Source organism: Heterocephalus glaber, unplaced genomic scaffold, assembly GCF_053883595.1.
Source record: "Heterocephalus glaber isolate CG9 unplaced genomic scaffold, H.glaber_assembly_v1.0 deba00000122, whole genome shotgun sequence".
Classification (NCBI taxonomy): Eukaryota; Metazoa; Chordata; class Mammalia; order Rodentia; family Bathyergidae; genus Heterocephalus; species Heterocephalus glaber.
In genome coordinates this window covers 80,576,139-80,593,235 of record NW_028258138.1, presented here as the reverse complement: position 1 = coordinate 80,593,235, position 17,097 = coordinate 80,576,139, and the positions used below count along the sequence as shown (strand labels likewise).

The 17,097-nt window shown below is 47.2% G+C and overlaps 1 protein-coding gene across 11 annotated transcripts in view; it reads right to left on the bottom strand.

Moving 5' to 3' along the window:
* Dnaaf4 (dynein axonemal assembly factor 4) overlaps positions 1-17,097 on the bottom strand; it is a 43,636-nt gene that overhangs the window by 18,359 nt on the left and 8,180 nt on the right. For 4 of the 11 annotated variants that reach the window (XR_015450686.1, XM_087209719.1, XM_004835353.3 and 1 more), the window contains exons 4-8: positions 14,268-14,496; positions 7,135-7,280; positions 6,043-6,155; positions 3,666-3,819; positions 1,940-2,045 (exon numbers count right to left, since the gene is read on the bottom strand). Coding sequence is in view for 3 of the 11 variants with exons in the window: in XM_087209719.1 (XP_087065845.1) it covers positions 1,940-2,045; positions 3,666-3,819; positions 6,043-6,155; positions 7,135-7,280; positions 14,268-14,496 (748 nt within the window). In the remaining 8 variants the exon portion in view is untranslated. Of the gene's footprint in view, positions 1-1,939; positions 2,046-2,679; positions 2,981-3,097; positions 3,237-3,665; positions 3,820-6,042; positions 6,156-7,134; positions 7,281-14,267; positions 14,497-17,097 lie in introns of all 11 variants that reach the window. The other 7 variants (XR_015450691.1, XR_015450692.1, XR_015450693.1 and 4 more) reach the window with 6 other exon arrangements.

Below are 17,097 nucleotides of genomic sequence, written 5' to 3'. Positions count from 1 at the left end.
CAATCCCAGCACTTGGGAGGCTGAGGCAGGAGGATCACTGTGCATTTGAGCACAGGCTGGGCTACAAAGTGTTCAAGGCCAGTCTGAACTCAAAAACAAAGCGAGTCAATCTTACATCCGAAGGATACTTTCAATCACCTCAGTGAAAAAGTGATTTAGAAATCCTACGCATCTGAGAGGGCACCAGGGATTGAACCTTGGCCCAGCACATGGTAGGCATGTGTCCTGCCCCTCAGCTACCCCTCAGCCAGGAAAGTTGAGATCTTTTAAAAGTTCTGTAGACTCACTCCATACCTTCTATTCTTGGACTGGTAAGGTTTTTTCTGTAGCTAAGTACAGAATTCTTTTGAGAAAGGTTGGTGAAAAGAAAAGTATTGTAGACCTTGCTAAAGACAAGTAACTGCACCTCCATTTGTACCCAAGTAGCCTCTGAAAAGAATCTGCTCTGCAGCAGGGGACTGAGTGCTGGTCCCGAACCACCCTGGCTGGCCTGACCTTTCAGGCAAATCCATTTCTGCAGCCTCTATTTTCTCATCTCTAAAATGAAGGCTTCCCATAGCTCAAAAGCACAGTGGGCTAGGGATTTAGCTCAGTGGTTCCAAAGCCTGCCTTGAAAGCACAAGGTCCTGAGTTCAATCTCCAGTAACAACAACAACAACAACAAAAAACCCCACAAAAAGCAAACAAAACTATCTTGCTTTCTTTCCTTTTCTTCTTGGTTTTGTTTCATTTTGTTTTTTTGTGGTTATTTTGGTACTGGGGATCGAACTCGGGTCCTTGTGCTTGCGCAGCAGGCGACAAAACCACTGAGCTAAATCCCCATCCCTTGTTTCATTTTATTTTTTCATTTTTTGAGATAGGGACTTGCTATGTAGTTCAGGCTGGTCTTGAACTCACTATGTAGCCCAGGCTGGCCTCAAGCTCATGGCAATTCTCCTGCCTCAGGCTCCCAGGTGCTGGGATTACCGGGGAACCCTCAGGAGCACCTTCAGCAGGCCGTGATAAAAGGAAGCTGGGAAGACAACCTGAAGGTACATCAGGCTGTTAGCCCAGGTTCCCCAGGGCAGCAGAGTAACTGCAGTTAAACCCTGTGACCCCTAAACACCTGGGGCCCAGTTATGGCCCTCCCTGTCAGATGTGTGCTCTGGGTCTGCTCCTTAGGTGGAGTAGTTCATGAGCTTGCACCGGCACCTGTGCTTACAGGATTTGGTTATCTCACTGGAACTGTTTTATACACCCAACACAGCTTTCTACGGAAACACTGTCTTGATAACACAGCGTTTTCCTAGACCTGAATTCATGGCTCACATCTTGGTTCTACAAGCAAACTTTTTCTGACGCGTTTTCCTTTTTTTTGAGACAGGACCTCACTTAAATGTAGCCCAGGCTGCCCTTGAACTCCTGGCAATCCTCTTGCTTCAGCCTCCCAAGTCCTAGGATGATGCATGTGTTTCCAACCCAGCTGAATTTTTAAATTTTATTTATTTATTTACTTATTCACTCATGTATGGGGGTGCTGGCAACTGAATGCATGACCTTGAACATGGTAGGCATGTCTTTACCACTGAGCTATATCCCTAGTCCTACAATAAATTTAAAAAATATAATCCTAACCAGGCATGGTGGTGCACACCTGCAATCCCAGCACCCTAGGAGGCTGAGGCAGGAGGATCACGGTTTCAAGTCCAGCCTGGGCAACTTAAGAGGCCCTAGCTCAAAATTTAAAAAGGCCGAGATGTAGCTCTGTGCAAAGGTCTTAGCTTCAATCCCCAGGTCCACAATCAATCAATCAATAACATTTCAAAAGCTATTTTTAATTTCTGATAAATTTAAGAATAAAACAAATGCTAAAGTTATAAAATCACAAAGCCCTGAAAGTCACTATCTGAAACTCCCAGTGTGCAACTTGCAAGTGGGAACATTTCTCTCCGGTGCTTACCCTCCGCAAACAGTTCCAGTTGGCAGAATGCTGCTCCACGTCGGACATGCCCTTTCATCCTTGCATGGGCGTTGTCTGCGACAGGCGGGGTCAGCAACGCCAAAGCCTTGCAAAATGCAAATACACTCATCACCCTCGAGGGAAGGCACAGCTACCTTAGGGTGGGTTTGTGATTTGTTCATTCTTTAGTGCTGGGGACTGAACCAGGGCCTTGGCACTGAACCACATCCCTGGCCCTTCTCTTATTTTTTATTTTGAAACAGTTTCTCACTAAGTCACCAAGTTTCGTGGCTTGAACTTGCAATCCTCCTGCCTCAGCCTTCCAGAGTTCAGGAATTACAGATGTATGCCACTGCATCCAGCTATAGCTTTCAAATTTAAATGTAAGAAAAAACATAGTAAAAAAAGAAAAACGTCCCAAGCCCTCCCCCACCTACATTTTTGGTTTAGTTGGTACAGATATTTGTCAAAAATGTATATTTAGGTCGAACAATTTAAGGAATTGCTTGGTTGTTCCTGTATGAGACTAGATTCATAACTGGCCCCAGGGTCCAGTTGGGCTGATCATCTGAAATCTCTGCACGCCAGGTGTGGTGACACACACCTGTAATCCCAGGGCTCAGGAGGCTGAGGCAGGAGCGAGACCCCATCTCAAAAACAAAACAAAACAACCCTCCCCCGCCAAAAAGCTGCGGGAATCTAAGACATTTCTATGAGAACATTAACAATAATGATCTTACTTCTTCCAGTGGCCCAAGCATCCCGGGCAAGCACTGTACCAGGACTTCAGCCTGCAGCCCCTCCAAGAAATACTGCAGGGGCAGGCCAGACACAGTCACTGGCCCCAGTCAGGCTCTGAGAGTGTCAGAGGTAACAGGATGCACTCCTTCTCTGGAGAGCTTTCACGGTAACAAGGTGAGGACAGCTGACCATGTACTAATTTCCTTGTGAACTTCAAATGATGGACCAAGGTACTGCAGTGCAAAGATGGTGGTGTCCAATCTGATCTGAAGTCCCAAATGCACACCAGTCCTTGGTCCACTAAAAAAAAGCAATAAGCTGTGACGGGTGGAGAGGTAGCCGATGGTGCGGCACTTGCCTAGCATCACGAGGCCAGGGTTCAGGCCCCAGCACCATCAAACACATAAATAAACTTACTTTTTGAGCTGGGCATGGTGGAACAAATCTGTAATTCCAGCACTGGGGAGGCTGAAGCAGGAGATCTCCTCAAGTCTGAGGCCAGCCTGGGCTACACAGTGAGTTCAAGGCCAACCTGAACTACACAGTGAGATCTTATCTCAAAAAACAAAAAAAGATGTAATAAAGCAAATTAATTTTTAAAATACTTGCAGCTCCATTGTTTAGGAGAAAAAAAACTCATTTATTTGTGTGGTGCAGAGGGCTGAACCCAGTCCCTCTGCTAAGTGCTAAGCACTCTACCACCAAGCTATATCCTGCCTCGCCTAAGAACATCATTTACTGTGTAGCCCAGGCTGGTCTCAAATTGGGGGAGATCCTCCTACCTCAGCCTCCTGAGTGCTGGGAGTAGAGGCGTGTGCCATGAAGCCCAGCGAGGATAAGATCTTTAAAGCATCATATATAAATAAATATACAGGTACAAAGGGACCGGGGACTTAGCTCTGTGGTTTCGATGCCTGCTGCGCAAACGCAAGGACTGGAGTTCGATCCCCGGTACCCGCCCCCCAAAAAAGAGGTACAAACATACCTTTGAAGAATCCTCAATGGCCTTGTGCAAGTTTCTCAGTTTTAGGTGGCAAGCAGCCCGATTCAGATACAGCAGCGGCAGCTTGTTATTTAGCCGTATGGCTAAACTGTACGCATTAACCGCGGCCAGGTAGTTTTCTGTTGCAAACAATTTGCTAAGGAGACAAAAACAGAAGAGTCAAAGTAACCGGGGCACAGACAGAGGGATAGCACCTGCGTGCAGCGTGGCCCTGCACCCTCCCGGGGCGGCCTGTCCTCAAGCAGAGCTTCCTCAAATGGGAACCAGGAAACTTCTGCCCTGCCGCCGGCCCTGACGGGCCTTGAAGGAGAAGGCGAAGGCCCAGGCTCATTCCCCCCCTCCAGGGAAGCAACAGTTAGCAGAGCGGATCAATGAATTCACATGGAACAAAGAGGCGCACAGAGACCCGCTCTTGTACGACACAGGGAAGCTGCCGACCCAGCCTAACCAGGCGTCTGGTTATGCGCGTCCCTCTAGCAGCAGGCTGCATCAGCTGATCCTGCAAGCCCGAGGACAGCACCCAGAGCGCTCAGGACGCAAGGCGGAAGAGCACACTGCGCAAGGTGAGAGGACACCTGTGCCCTGACCAGTGGGAACCAGCACTCGGGTGCTCCGGCAGACAGAGCCACAGTGGGTACCCGCGTGACCGAAGGCCGAGTGACACTGGCTGGTCTGCAAGTTCACTCTAAGATGTTCACACAAGGACAAAACTGCCAACGCAATGCTGACCTGGTGGCTGAGCCAGGAGGATCACTATGAGTTCAAGGCCAGCCTGGAGGACACAGTGAGTCCTTGTCTTGAAAACAAGACAAAACAATAACAACAGAACAAATTAATGATGCATCTCAAGGCCCTAGAAAAAACAAGAGCAATTCAAGTCTAAAATTAATGGACGAGACGGAAGTATAAGATGAGAGCAGAAGTTAATGAAATCGAGATGAAAAACACAAAGGATCAATGGATGGAAGAGCTGGTTCTTTGAAAGGATGGAAAGAGGACACTGGGGTAGGACAGAGGAGGGGTGGGAGGGGAAGTGAGCAGCACAACATGCCAGCAGCCGAAGGGGGTTCCCGTGACCACGGCAGCTCACCTTGGGAGGGCAGAAGGTGCTGTCCCAAAGGGCGCGGCGAAGCCCAGGGGCCAGCACCCAGCCTCCAGGAGGCGGAGGACCGCTCACCCCGGACTTGGCTGGCTCGAGGCCTCCAGAGCGCTGCGGTGGTATGTGTGGTGATTTATGCCACTGAGCTCCAGGTGGTTTGTTACAGAGGCAGGAAGAAAACATTTTAAAGTGCATCTAATGAGACAGCAATAAAACCCCTTGCTGCCTCAAAACTGTGAACCCAAACTACCACTCAGAATGCACCAGAATTCAGTTTTTGATAACTGTATTAAAATATTCACACATGGGCCAGGGATGTAGCTCAGTGGCACTGCACTTGCTTGGCAAGCACAAGGTCCTGAGTTCCATTACTGGTAATGGAAAAAAAAAAAAAATTCACACAGAAGCTGGCCTTGGTGGTACCTGTGATCCCTGCACTCAAGAGGCTGAGGCAGGAAGATCGCCGTGAGTTTAAGGCCAGCCTGGGCTACATACTGAAACCCTGTCTCAAACAAACAAAGAAAAAAATCACACAGAATGATAAATAAATAAATGACAGCTTGAATATTAAAAAGAGTTTATGAGACCAGAAAGTAGCTCAGTGGTGCTATGCCTACCTGGCAAGCACAAGGTCCTGAGTTCGATCCCTGGTACCAGAATAAAAAAGAAAAAAAAAGAGCAGATTTATTTGAAAAAGTAGTTTATGAGATAATTTGGCAATCTTTTAAAAATGGATTGAATTGCTGGGGATTTAGCTCAGTGGTTCCGCCACCTGCCTTGCAAGCGCAAGGACCCGAGTTCGATCCCCAGTACCAAAAAAAAAAAAAAAAAAAAAAAAAAAACCTTTGACAAAAATGGATTGAATAATAAAAGCTGTAGTACTAGAAACACCTGTTTCTAAGAGAGCTATTAGGAAAGATTTATGTTAATAACAAAAGTGATTTTTTTGTTTTGTTTTTGAGACAGTCTCACTATGCAGTTCAGGCTGGCCAGTCCGCCTGGCCCACAAAAGTGATTTTAAAAGATGTCAGTGAGCAGGCCAAACAATGTGCTATTTCTCCTGTTTATGACACTTAGGCTCCACGTGGGTGTCGCTGCTGCATTGCCGGGCTTTCCGGTACAAAGCCACACTGCCTGGCCACTGGCTCGCACAGCCTGCCACCCACCACCCACTCAGGCATGCACAGCGCTGCAAACCTCGCTGGGACCCATTCCAATCTGCACCGGCCACACGCTGCCTGGTGGGTTCAAATCACTTACTTCCCTTTTTCCTTCAACCACTCGGGGCTCTTCTCCTCTTCTTTTAAATCACGAAACTCAGGAACGTCGTCGGCGTTCAGGACTTTTTGTGCCTGGGCCTGCTTGTGCAGCCACTGAAATGAGGTTGGAGTCTTAGAGGGCAAGGTCTGTGCTCTTGAGTGTTGTTCTAATAAAACCCTGGGCTGGTGCCCTGTGGTTTCTGAGTCAAGGTCTCGTTCTGCAGTGCAGGCTGGCCTTGCATGCATGCCTGCGGGGTGCCGCTCCTGCCGCACTCAAAGCCGAGCATCTGAGGATACGCAAGGTCACAGCTCTGCTCTCACAGTCACCAAGAATGACCCAGCAGATTCAGCCACGCATGTGCGGCCGGGACAGGGGCGGAGCCAATGTTCAGTCTCCAGTCCTGACTGCAGGGAACTGGAGAGCAGGCTCACTGCTCTGCAGTTGAGCTCCAGCTCTCGAGCTCTGATGCTGCCCTGATGCTGATGACTGGCTGCGAGTATGCTGCTCTTATTGGGGAATTAATTAACTCACTCACAAAGGACTGTGGGCTAAACGGACCCCTCTCCAGGCACCTTCTGGGGAAGCTGGGCCCTCACAACTATGCAGCCCAGACTGCCCTCGAACTCGGTGATCCTCCTGCCTCAGCCTCCCAAGTGCTGGGATTACAGACATGAGCCACCATCCCCAGCTCCCATCTGAAGTTTATAAATGTATCATAAAAAATGATGTCATCTGATAAAATAAATGCCAAGTGCAACAGTTTATCTCTTTGAATAAGCAGCAATACTGTATATTAAACCAGTGTTCTCTCAGTAGTCTTCTGAGCCAGCTGGGGATGACTACACATACCTATACTCCCAGCACTCTGAAGGCTGAGGCAGGAAGATTGCTGTGTGTTGGAGGCCAGCCTGAACTTCATAGTGAGACCTTTTCTCAAAAAGATAAAACAAAACAAAACAAAAACTAGTATTCTGAGCCCCAAGACTGACAAGATACATCTTCTCATGAGCAAATACTGAAATGTACTCACAATGCAGTGTCCCTAGTGTAATAACTGCTTACATGAAAGCCACACCCCTGGCAGCATCTCACCTCCTCCTCCCAGGCAGCCTGAGACTCTCGAAGGGCGGTGGGGAAGGCACGTGGCGTGAAGCTGACCTCGATGCTGCCGGCCTCGCGCGGTGCGGGGACGTGGGCTTCCTCCAGCTTCTCAGAAAATATGTTTTCTGAGTTTCTGCCTTCAAAAGTACAGCAGCAATAAGTGATTTATTTATTGTTCTCTGGTTAGCAAATTGACTTTAAATTATTATATATCCATGCTAATTCTAAAACCCTAAGCAAACCAAAGATCTCTTCTGCGATAAGCAATATAAAATTCACCACTGATGGTGTGGCAGCCAATCTTTTCTTTCTTGAGTTCGACAAAACATATTGGTTCCTTTGGTAAAGACATTCATCTGTTTCCTTTCTCATCTTGACCTTAGGTTAATGTTTCATTTGGTCAAGAAAAGAATATGCAGGGGCCAGGGATTTAGCTCAGTGGTTTTGCCACTTGCTGCACAAGCTCAAGGACCTGAGATCGATCCCCGATACCAAAAAGAAAGAAAGAAAAGAATATGCAGAAGAGTGTCGGGCCAGTGGGCTGACAGGGGGTCCGGTCAGGTGAGGTCCCCAAAGAAAGCAGGACCCACACTTTAACTTTACAGCAGAAGGGCAGCATCGGAGCGCCAGAGCTGGAGCTGCAGCTGCTGAGCTCAGGAGCTGTGTGTGTCCTTTTCTATCAGCTCTTCTAAGACACACTCAGACAGAACAGCCGCTTGACCTTGCATAGCCCTGTGCTGCCTGCGTGCTCATCTGTGCTGACTTATTATTATTATAATGAAGTCTGTCATGCACCAGCACTTTGTGTCCTCAGACGCTCGGGCTGTGACATGGCTGCCAGTGGCCCTTACAAAGAGGATTTTGTAGGCAGGGTCTCACCATGTAGTTCAGGCCAGTCTTGAACTCACTATGAAGCCCAGACTGTCCTCAAACTCAGTGATCCTCCTGCCTCAGCCTCCCAAGAGCTGGGATTTCAGGGGTATGCCACCACACCCGGCCATTGTAGAAATTTTGAAGGAAATATTTCATCACTTTTCTTTTGTCTGTGACTATGCTTTTTGTCAGGCCTGCCCTAAATCAACAGGAAAAAATGAACAGGCTGCTTTTAGCAAATACCAGCAGCTTCCTAGTAAAGTAAGGCAAAGGGACTCAAAAATATGGATTACAACCCCCTAGGGCTGAACAGTCCAGTAACTGTCTACACACCTGAGCAGACTGTCCTTGGGCAGCTAAGTCATAAATATGTCATTAGCCCCTTCAGTATCTATAAGAGCCTAATTCCTTTCCCAGGCGGTCGCTGATCTCTCTCCCCTCCTGGCAGCCCATCCACTCACGGATGAAATCTCTCCCAGCCAGCTGCCACTCCCTCTCTCCCAATGTCAGCCCATCCACACAAGGATGTGATCAACTTGGCTTTTCCCAGCTAGCTGCTAGAATCTCCTGATTCTAGTCCCTGTTCACTGGAAACTTTCCTTTGTCTCACGACAAAGAGCCTGTTTTTTTGACAAGTGGGTTCTTTATAACACTTTCAAAGATGTATTTAACTGTCACATTAAAAAAAAGTCCATATACAATATGAAAACACAAAACAAATGCCTTACGATACACAAATCTAACACAACATGTGATGAGCAGTTCCATCAGTCATGCTTGAAGATGCATTTTCTTTCCCCTTATTTTCAGTGTACTTTTATTTATTTTTTTTTTTTGGTACCAGGGATTGAACTTCGGTCCTTCCACTTGCAAGGCAGGCAACGGAACCACTGAGCTAAATCCCTGGCCCCTTCAGTGTGCTTTTGAGAAGCCACTGGTGAGCATGCGTATACTTAAAATAAACCATAAAATTATTTTAATAAGAAATTCTGTAGTGAGTTCAATTTAAATTGGATTTATCAACTTAGTAACATAAATGCTTAAACAAAGTTACAGAAAATGTATCTTGTTTTCTATCTTTGTACAATGTTAATTTTTGGGGGGTGTTTATATTTTTTTAAAAATAAAAACCAGCCAGTAATACATTTAAATTTTTGGTAGTGGTTTGTGTTTTAAAAGAAACAGCTTCCTCACAATTTGTCTCAAGTTCTGGTGGAAATGCTTACAGGAATAAGCATTTATTCCTAAAATGCTTACAGTTTATTACTGTAGTAATAAACAAAAGCTAAGAGAAGCATGTTCAAAATACTGAATTACTCTGACAGCAAGTGGATGTTCTCTGAAGTCTAAGAAGGTAGGCAAGGCCTCTTAGGTGAAGTGGGCTACTTCAGATACTTCATATGTCACATAAAAATTTTAAAAATTGTGAAAGAGCTAAGCGTTTGTACCCACTGGTAGCAATGTGACACCTAACATAGAACACAAATGCCCATAAGGAGAAAGAGCTCTATTCTTTTTTTTTTTTTTCATACTGGGGATAGAACTCAGGACCTCACACTTGCCAGGCAGGCGCTGTGCTGCTGAGCTACATTCCTGGCCCTCTGTTCTAATTTTATCTAAATTTACTTGCAGTCAACAGTCCAGTAACATTTTCCTTTCACCACAATACTCCCCTTTTCTCTGTAAGGCTTCTCCCAGTACTATAGACACCTAAGTCAGTTAAAATATATTATAAGGCAGTTAGGCAGGGCTGGGCCCTCAGCCCAGAAAACAACTGAGACACATTTACTAAAAGGTCAGGGTTCCAAAGGGAAGAACCACGACACCCACAGACCTCCCCTAGGGATAAACAGTAGGGACTGATACTCTACATAGGCATCTCACCTTGGCAGGGGGCCAAAACCCCCCTAGCCCATCCCTCCCGGGAAGCCCCTGTTCCCTCCAGGCAGGCTTGCTCTGATTGCCATTTAATCAGTACTATCTAAGTGACTGTGCTTGTTATAATCTGACTGCTAGCTTTCTCACTGGGCCAATATTACCTAAGGGCCTTTACTTGTAATCTTATTAGTTGACTGTAGTTTTGTCCCACCTTGTACCTCCTCTGCTCAATAATACCCCTTTGAAAAGCAGGGTGGGGGGCAGCCCACTTCTCAGTCCCCTTTCTGGCTCTCTTAGAAGCTATCTTACTCTCAATAAATTCTTCCTACTTTGAACCTCTGTTGTTCCTAGAATGCATTCTTTGATTTTAGAGAACATGGACCTGAGTTTCAGATATCTAGTAGGTTGGAAGTTATACTTCCTTCATTTGGATTATTTTTGCTCATTTGGATTACTTGCTCTGGATCATTTCTGGATTACTTGGCGTCCTATATCACCACCCACCTGTCCTAAAGTATAAATAATTTTAAAACAGAATAAGATAGACAGTAGGAAACAGGAAGATCTGTAAATGGGAAGGGGACAAAGAAATGAGGGGGAGGAGGAGGACAGAACAGTTAAGATGCATTATGTGCACGCCCCAACGCCCAACGGTGCACGTAATCATTACGTACTGCAAACATGGAGCAACAGAAATTACAATTTTAAAAGAGACAGCAAACTTGCTGAGTAAACCTTTTATGTCCAGTAGCAATTGTTGTATAAAGTTGGGTGTGCCAGTGTCTGTAGGATACATGTTTATAATTGCTATCTCTTCCTATTAAACTGTTCCCTTAACCAATATGTAGTGACCTTCCAGTTATGGCTTCAAGTTCATTTTCTCTGAAAATGAGATAGTTACTCCTGCTGGAGTGTTTGTTTGTTTGTTTGTTTGGTACCGGGGATCAAACTCAGGACCTTGCACTTGTGAGGCAGGCACAGTGCCACTGAGCTAAATCCCCAGCCCTGTTTTTTGTTTTTTTGAGACAGGGTCTCGTTATATAGTTCAGGCTAGCCTCAAACTCACTGTATAATCCAGGCTGGCCTTGAACTCACTATGTAGCCCAGGCTGGCCCTGAACTCTCAGTGATCACCCTGGCTCAGCCTCCCAAGTGCTGGGATTACAGGTGTGTGCCACCAACTGAATTTCTTAAAGTGCTCTTTGTCATGGGAGTTTCTAGAGGCATCCTGATGCTTTCTCTTCTCATGTTTCTGTCCTTGTGATTGTGCATGTGTGCGTGTGCGCGCGCGTGTGTGTGTGTGTACTGAGGTTTGCAGGTGCTTACAGTGGAAAGACTTTATTACTGGTATGGAGATCTCTTTAGTTAGTGTCTGCCTTCCAGTAATACATTCTGGACATGGCTAACTATAGACAGACAGCTTGTTAAATGAGGAATATCTGCGTAGGCCTTGGCCTCTGTCCCAAGGTCTACCACCTCTGTTAGGGGAGGCTACCATTTAATTGGCCTAGGACCCAGTCCTCTGGGAATGGAAGCTAGTAGTGTTAAGGACACAAAGGTAATCTGGATAATGGCATTCAGAGAAAACTTATCAATAGCAACAACTATGCCATCCTGGCAACAGCAACTAAATCAGTGATACTAGTATCATCAAAGGGCTGGGGATTTAGCTCAGTGGTGCCACCACCTGCCTTGCAAGCACAAGGTCCTGAGTTTGATCTCTGGTACCAAAAATATAATAATAATAATATCATCAAAGACAAACTGGAAGAAAAGGAACAAAGGTAAATATAAATTTAAAAATAAAATTTTGGGGTACATTAAAAAAAAAAAAAAAAAAAGACAAACTAGATACAGACATACCCTGAGAAGCAATACTGTACCACCCTTAGCCACAAAAAGAGATCTATAATTATAGTATAAACACTAAGACAAACCAAATATTGACATAAAGTAAATATCTACTAAATGTAACAACTGTATCTCCACCACCGATAGAACAGGGAAGGAAATCAGACCTCTGCTCTGTGCTGGACGGGGGCAGCAGGGTGGGCTCCGGCAGACCACTGCACTTACTGCCAGCCTTTCTTTCAGTCACCTCTGAGAGCTACACACCTAGGCCCCAGCTTCTTACCACTAAGGGCCAGGCCCCAATTGCAGCCTGAGCTCAGTCTTCTCAGAGTCTGTGTCTAGCGCATACCTTCTCATGACTGTCTCCTGTGGCTATCTCTCACTCAGTCACTGTGGGCAGATGTTATGCTATGCTTAATATCTAGACGACCCCCTCCAAAGCCTCATGTGCTCAGAGGTAAGGGTCTGGAAAGGACACTGGACCATGGGGCCATGATACTCACCAGCAGATTCGTCCACTGCTGAGTTTAGAGCCAAAGTGATGTCGGGAGGAGGAGGTAGGTTACTGGGGGCGTGGCTGGGAAAGGTCTATCTCCCCTTCTCCTCCCTGAATCTTTCTCTCTCAGCTTCCCTGCTGCCATGTCATAAACCCCTTCTCCTCAGCCATGCCCCTCTGCCGTGCCACCTTGCCTTGGAGCCAGGCAGCTCTGGACTATAAATTGTGAGCCAGAGAAACCTCTCCTTCAAGTTGGGGGTGTTGGGTATTGTGTCCCAGTGATAAAAAAGTAACTAGGACAGAGGGTAAATCTAGGAACTATGAAGTGAAGTTGTTTCCTAGTTGTTCTGTGGCTCAGTCTTAAATACTCAATCCCTTCCTGAAATGACACCTGATTAAACCCTGTCCAGCATGGCAGGCGCTGCACTGGATTCCTTCTCCAACTTTAGCCTGCAGTGCGGAAGCAGTCACTTTCTGAGCAAGATCGCACACTGCTTTTGCACTTTACAACAGCGCTCTTGCTCAGTCTGTCCCTTCTTCCTGGTGCTTCCAACCCGCAGACTTACCTGGTGTCGGTGGGCACAGCTTCTCCCATCTGGGGGCCAGGTGGGCTTCCAGACTGCCTAATTCTTTTCTCTCTGTTGTGGTCCATTGCTCCACCTTCTCTGTAGTTTCTAATTTTCCTGTCAGCTCTCTCCCAATTCCCAGAGTCTACTTCCTATTTCTCTTCACCAAGGTGTTATTTTCCAGATGTCTGGATTCTGGGCCCTGGAGAGGCTGCTGATCTCTACACCACCATCTTGGTTCTCCCCACTTAGTTGGTCTGAGTTATTCTTTTCTGTTTGGTCCTTAGCTCTCTGCCCACATTAATGATGAAGGATAAACTTTCGAGCAGAAGTTCTGTGTGCAGGAGTGTGTCCTGCTGCCCACAGGGTGAATGAGTTGGGCCCTCCATGCCGGCCTGGGTAGCACCCTGCAGAGGCCTCTCCAGGCTGCATGCAGGGACCTGAGCCCGAGCTTGAGCCCGAGCAGACACACAGGGAGCCGCGCTGGCTGCCAGTCTCCAAGGAGAAGCCTCCAGGGCTTCCTCCAGTGAGGGTAAGGCTCATCCAGCCTGTGTCTTCAGGACAAGTTGAGCATGCACTGCCTCTGAACAGCCTTAGTGTCAGAAGTGCACTGGGACCCTGGGGCTGGGGAAACTGCTGTCTATGCCAAACGACCTTCACATCCTACAATCAGATGAAGGCCAGATGCTTTCTTTTTTGTTTTCTTTTTGGCTTTTTTCTTTTCTTTTCTTTTTTTGAGACAGGGTCTCACTCTACAGTTCAGACTATCCTGGACCTCACTATGTAGCCTAGGCTGGCCTCGAACTCACAGTGATCTTACTGGCTCACCCTCCTGAGTGCGGGGATTACAGGGCATGTGCCACCACGCCTGGCTCTCTTAACTTTTTTTTAACATCAGGGTCAAAGGCCAGAAGCAGCCCTTATTTGCCGAAGACCACATTTGCTTACAGCAGTTTTTCCTAAGTCCTGTCAAAAAAGGACTTCTAATAAAATTCCTAGTTTTGGGCTGGGGATTTAGCTCAGTGGTTTCGCTGCCTGCTGCGCAAGTGCAAGGACCCAAGTTCGATCTCTGGTACCAAAAAAAAAAAAAATTCCTACTTTCTAATCTTGAAAAAAATAAACAAATACTCCTAACTCTGCTAGTCCACTCCAAGTCTGTTTGGACCTGAGTTAAGCACATTCAGACATTAAGACACACACAGGTACACAAAGGCATGCACGGCACACACACACACATGCACTGCCAAAGTGAAACTGGATCCTGTTCACTTCGATGGGAAGCTCACTACTCCCTAAAAGAAGCCAGACGGAAGTTGCATCGTGGTCTCTGCACTGGGTTTTCCAGCTCAGGAGCCAACACACCAAACGTGCGCAGACTCGCGAGCGAGACAGGGAACGAGGGCCACTCGTCCTCACCAGCAGGACTCCCTTCCCCAGAGAGCGTGCACTTCACCACTGTACCTGCTGCGGCCCGGGGCCTCCACGTCCAGCTTCCCCTAAGACTCTTCTGCTCTGATTTTCTTCTTTCTCCAGCTGGCTTTTCTCGGCAGCACGCTTTCTCTTCTCCCTGCGCTCCCTCTTGTCCTCCAGCTTTTCTCTGATGTTCCTTCCAAGCTTCCAATTCTTTAGTTGCTTTTCTCCGCTCATTTTCCTTCATATCTTCTATTTGTTTCCTCTCTTCTTCTTCAATCTGTAAATATTGCAACAACTAAATTATTTAAAACATATGAAAACATTTCTTTAAATAAGGAGCTGGGGAGTAACTTGCTGGTAGAGCACTTGCTTAGGATGCACAAGGTTTTGGGTTTGATGCCTAGCATCACCATGAAAGAAAGAAAAAGACAGAGAGGGAGAGGGAGAGAGAGGAAGAGGGAGAGAGAGGAAGGATATTTATTATCGTAGTTAAATATTGTTTTATCTAACTTTTTTTTTTTTGGTACCGGGGATTGAACTTGGGTCCTTGTGCTTGCGCAGCAGAAGGCGAAACCACTGAGCTAAATCCCCGCCCTCTAACTTTTGTTTTGAGACAGGGTCTCACTATGTAGTCCACACTGGCATTGAACCCACTATGCCACCCAGGCTGGCCTTGCACTCATGTTAATCCTTCTGTCTCAGCCTCCCAAATGCTGGGACTACAGATATGCGCTACCACACCCTGCTTTTTTTTTTGAGACAGGGTCTCATTGTGTAGTCCAGGACAGGCTTGAATTCACCAAGTCCCGATGGCTGGCCTCGAACTTGTGATCCTTCTGAGCTGGCTGTAATTGCACACGCTGAAGCAGGAAAACAGCAAATTCAAGACCATCCCAAGCAACTTCGCAGGACTCTGACTAAAAAAAGAAAAGTCTGGCAATGTAGCTCAGTGCAAAGGGGCCAGGCTCAATTCCCACTGCCAGACAGAAAAAAAAGAATGGACATGTGTGGTGGTACACACCTGACTTCCTGCTACTGGAAAGTCTATGGCAGGAGGAACACAAGTTCAAGGCCAGCCTGGGCAGCTTAGGGAGATTTTATCTTAAAAAACTAAAACAGAAAAAAAAAAACCCTAAAAGAGCAAGACGGAGCTCAGTTGTAGAGCATTTGCGTGAGGACTTAGGTTCAATCCCCAGTACTGAAGATGGTTAATTAATTAGAATGGGGAAGGGATACATTAGTTGAGTGCCCCTTGGCCTGGGGTTCACAGAACACAGGTTTCAGTCCCAAATCTACCATTAACCATCGATACGGTCTTGGGCACCACTTGCTCTGGCCTCAATTTACTCGGACGTGAAGCATGAGAGGCACTCAGGTCACCTAAGGCCCAGTGAAAGACAGACAGAAGTGATTACTCAGAAGGTCACCTCTCCCACAGCTACACGTTACACGCAGTCACCTCCTCTGCAGTGCACTCGCCCGGTACGGGGCTGGAGTTGTGTCACCCTCACCTCCAGAAAGGGGACAGAGTGGGAAACAGGAAGGATCAGAGTCTGTCTCTGGTGGGGAGAGTTGGGCTCCAGGCCTGCTGCCGACTACGAGTGCCCTTGCAGTCAGCACATCACATGAAAAGCTGAGTGTCAGAGGAGCGGAGGGCAGAGAAGAAGAAAGGACCAGACGAGCACCTAGCTGGAACACACAGCTGCCTCTACATCTGGCTTTCCTGTGGTAAGGAAAGTCTCTCGCCTCTGTCCTCTAGAAAAGAATTTTCTTCAGTGGGCCCCGTGTTCTGTGCTACCCAAGGCCACAGCCATTAGCCACGTGTAGTTAAGCTTCAAATGCCTCTGCTGTGACTGACAAACAGAATTCCAAATTCTACTTAAGTTAGACTAGTGAAGATTTAAATTACCTGATGTTTTTGTGGTACTGGAAATCGAACCCGGGAACACACTCATACTGGGCAGTTTTCTACTATTGAGCTACATTCCCAGGCACTTTGTGTTTTGACATAGGCTCTCACTAAGTTGCCAGGGCTGGCCTCAGATTTGGCCTCCTGCCTCAGCCTACTGAGTAGCTGGGATTACAGGCATGGACTACTGCCCCGGGCTAAATTCGCTTATATTCAGTAGCACATCTGGAGTGGTTCTAGAACCAGAATGCTGGCTCGAGGCTCCCGAGGTGGCATTACTTTAGGATGCAGACGGCAGAGGTATGAAATCTACACTGAGGTGGCCTGTGACACCCACTGACTTCACATTTCCTCTACACAGCTTAGTGCTCTAATACCCCGCAGCATCCGTCTATTTTCCTATTGAACTGGGAGGCGCTGACTTTAAAGTCAGTTTCTCAGGATACTTCTTTAGTCCCCAAATTATCCCGCTTGGCCCCCACCCCCAGCCCTGTGTTGGAGGCTCAGTCCCCAGGGTGCTGGTGAGATGGCAAGACCTAAGAGGTATGGCTAAACCAGGCAGGCATGTCAGTGCAGACCTGTAATCCCAGCACCATGGGAGGCTGAGACAGGAGGATCACAAGTTCAAACCCAGCCTCAGCAGCCTAGCAAGTTAGTGAGACCCTGTCTTTAAAAAGAAAGGGCTGGGCATGGGGCTCAGTTCCAAGACCCCGGAATCAGGCCCAAGTACCTAAATAAAGAGCAGTGCGCTCCAGTGCGGAGTCTTTAGGGCACTGCCCTTAGAAGGACTGAGACGGCTCTCCTGGGACCGTGAGCTAGGTTTCTCGAGGGCATGACCCCAAATCTCTGGCTTCCTGTCTCATGCAGACATGACCGCTCATTCCCGGAGGTGGCTTCCACCTCACTGCTCACCACAGTACTCTCAGCAGAGCTGACACACAGGGCCAACCAGTCTGGGCCTCTCAGCCT